This window comes from Hippocampus comes, unplaced genomic scaffold, assembly GCF_001891065.2.
Source record: "Hippocampus comes isolate QL1 unplaced genomic scaffold, H_comes_QL1_v1.1 scaffold174, whole genome shotgun sequence".
Lineage (NCBI taxonomy): Eukaryota > Metazoa > Chordata > Actinopteri > Syngnathiformes > Syngnathidae > Hippocampus > Hippocampus comes.
In genome coordinates, this window is record NW_017805983.1 from 6,335,647 (window position 1) to 6,338,345 (window position 2,699).

The following is a 2,699-nucleotide window of genomic DNA, read 5'->3' on the forward strand; positions in this document are numbered from 1 at the left end:
ATAAGAAATGTACACACACAAAAAATTTGGGACTTTTGTCTGGAAAGTGACAAAACCTATGGAAATTCGCCATGTTTTTCATGCGCTAACTGGCGCAGACTCACTGTTAAATTGGCAGAAGGTGCTGCTGATGTGTCGCAAGTGTATAAGACAAAAGTCAACTCACATCAATGCCGTCCCGTCCAGGGGGCCCTGGCGGCCCTGCTTCCCCAGTGGCTCCTCGCGGGCCAGGCCTCTACAATACAAAGTAAATGGAGCATCTTACAACATGTCACCATTCAGCAGAGTTCATTTTCAGTGATGAAAAGTTACTTGTGTATCGATAGTGCCGTCATTGTGCATGGGAGTCAAGATATAATTGAACCGTGTACACTAAACAATGCAGGCAGGAAAGATTAAATGAAAAGATACACAGAATAAATGCTTCAATGTGGATTTATCCACTGAGCTTGTGTGTGGCCTGAATGAACAGAGGCCAAATTGTGTGCACTCCTCTCAATCTGTACATTCCACAGGTGGAAGAAAATTACTAGCGAAATCTGGCCACTGAACCAGAAGCAGCAGGTCGCATTCATGCAATCAATGGATACTTCTTAATATAATGTGAAGGTAGCAAACTAAAGGAGTGGGATGAGATCTAGCCCGTCACATCATTTTGTGGAGCTCACAAAAGCAAACACTAGTTTATTTCATGTTTCGTAAGAAATGAATTTGTTCCTCTCATTTTGGCAGAAATTCTCTCCCAACATTGAGCCTTTATTTAAACTTGACATAAATGAACCACATTTGTATACTTTGGCATTTGGTTGTCACTATAGTCCTTAACCTGATTTCAAATTGATAATACATTGGTCAAATCAATCAAATGCAGGGCCAATTGTGCATATGTAATAATGTGACCGTCCACTTTATTTGCTGTTTAGTCACAACGGGCCTCTTGGGGAAACCATAACTACTGCTGTGGCCCACCACAAAATAGTTGCAAATTCCCGAGTGACTGGGAGTAAAAAACGAACAGTTTCATGTCGTTGCCATCGCTTCCATCACAAGCTTCTGACAAGAACCGACAGATTCTGCTGCTCCAGAGGGCCCAATCAATTCAGCATGCACACGGCCACTGACGAGAGCCTACCTGGCCAGAGGAGGACGTCAAAAGCTGGCACAGTAAGAGCACGCACAGAGCCGAGATTGTCGTCATGACTCCCAGATCGCTCTCTGAAGAGGTGCTTCTCGAGGAAAAAGCTTCAAAAAGCCAGTCGCCGGTTCTGGCTCGCTCCCCTCCCCGTAAGAGTCCAACGGGAGCCTTGGTTCACCTGAAAACGCGCAGCTCCTGAATAACGTCCTCTTAGCTCCCAGATAAACCCGAACCTCCAGAAAGTAGGAAGGGGCTGAGCTCAGTCTGGACTTGAGTTGCCGCGGGTGAGGGGGGTGAGGAAGAAAGGGACTTGAGACTTGACAAGAAAGATGCAGAAAGTCGGGCAGCGGTCGTTGGAGCGTCAATTTAGTGGGTGGAGCTTGAAGACCCGAGCTTTGTGGGGTTTGCGCTTTGACCAATTATAAGACAGCTCTGCATGTTAAACCGGGGACCATGAGCAACTTCAGTGCTGGAGCGGGGCTCAATTTTTTTTTTTTTGATCGTACAATTTTTCAGTGTATGTATTAAAGATCCACTATCCTAACCCAACAACAAAGGGTTTGAAGCGAACCACAAAATAACCACATACTGTATTTTTTTTTTCGGTGCAAAGGGCGCTTTTGGAGAGAAATTACCATTCATGGACAGCACAAAACTGCTGCACAAGAAACCAAATTTAAGTGCAAGAACTTTTTTTCCAACAAAAATCAACACAATTTTAATATAACTGAGGTTACAAAACTTGAACATCATTCCAGATTTATTTAATGTTAACGTTTACCGTATTTTATTTATACACTAACCAAACGTATACATCTTACGTGTGTGTGTGTGTATATCTATACAGTATATCTATATCTATATAGATCTCTCTCTCTCTCTCTCTCTCTCTCTCTCTCTCTCTCTATATATATATATATATATTAGTATATAGCATTACGTAATGTTAATTGCTACAAACATTTACTTCTACATGCATGTATACCATTAAATTTGACCTTAGAAAGATTATATATGCTCATACTCACGTACATATACATGTACAGGGGGGGAGGGGTACCTACTTCACGGATTTTCCTCTTTCGCCGAGGGGGGGAGGTGTCTGGTCCCGATTAACCGCGAAAAGCGAGGGATCACTGTATTGCGCCTAGTGGTGATTGGTGATATTACAATTTAAAAATTGCAAATGATCTGTGCACATTTGCAGTTTAGAAATTTGCATATTTGTGGATGGGGCGACTGGTTAGCGCGTGGGCCTCACAGTGCAGAGGTGCAGAGTTCGATTCTTCCCAGTCAGCAAAATTGGTCTGGCCCAGCTCTGGCGCGGACACGGCACGACACTCGGCCCACATACCGCAATGAATGACGGTCCTGCAGTGGCCCGGGTCTGGCATCCATGATCCGGGCCGCATTCGGGCCGGATCTGAGCCGCATTGTATAACCATATCCGGCCCTACTCTGGGCCAGAACAGGTTCCTGATATCAGCCTTAATTCAACCTCAACTAAGCCACATCTTTCATGAGCCATATTTGACCCACATTTAAAAAAAAAAAGTCTCAAAAA

General features: G+C 44.0%; 1 protein-coding gene across 2 annotated transcripts in view; it reads right to left on the reverse strand.

The window, feature by feature from the left end:
• The window catches only part of col9a3 (collagen, type IX, alpha 3), a 13,606-nt gene extending 12,130 nt beyond the window's left edge, over positions 1–1,476 (reverse strand). For both annotated transcript variants that reach the window (XM_019891317.1, XM_019891316.1), the window contains exons 1-2: positions 1,133–1,476; positions 167–235 (exon numbers count right to left, since the gene is read on the reverse strand). In XM_019891317.1, the coding sequence (XP_019746876.1) occupies positions 167–235; positions 1,133–1,198 (135 nt within the window). In that variant the 5' untranslated portion in view covers positions 1,199–1,476. The remainder of the gene's footprint in view (positions 1–166; positions 236–1,132) is intronic.
• Between the last annotated feature and the right edge of the window lie 1,223 nt (positions 1,477–2,699).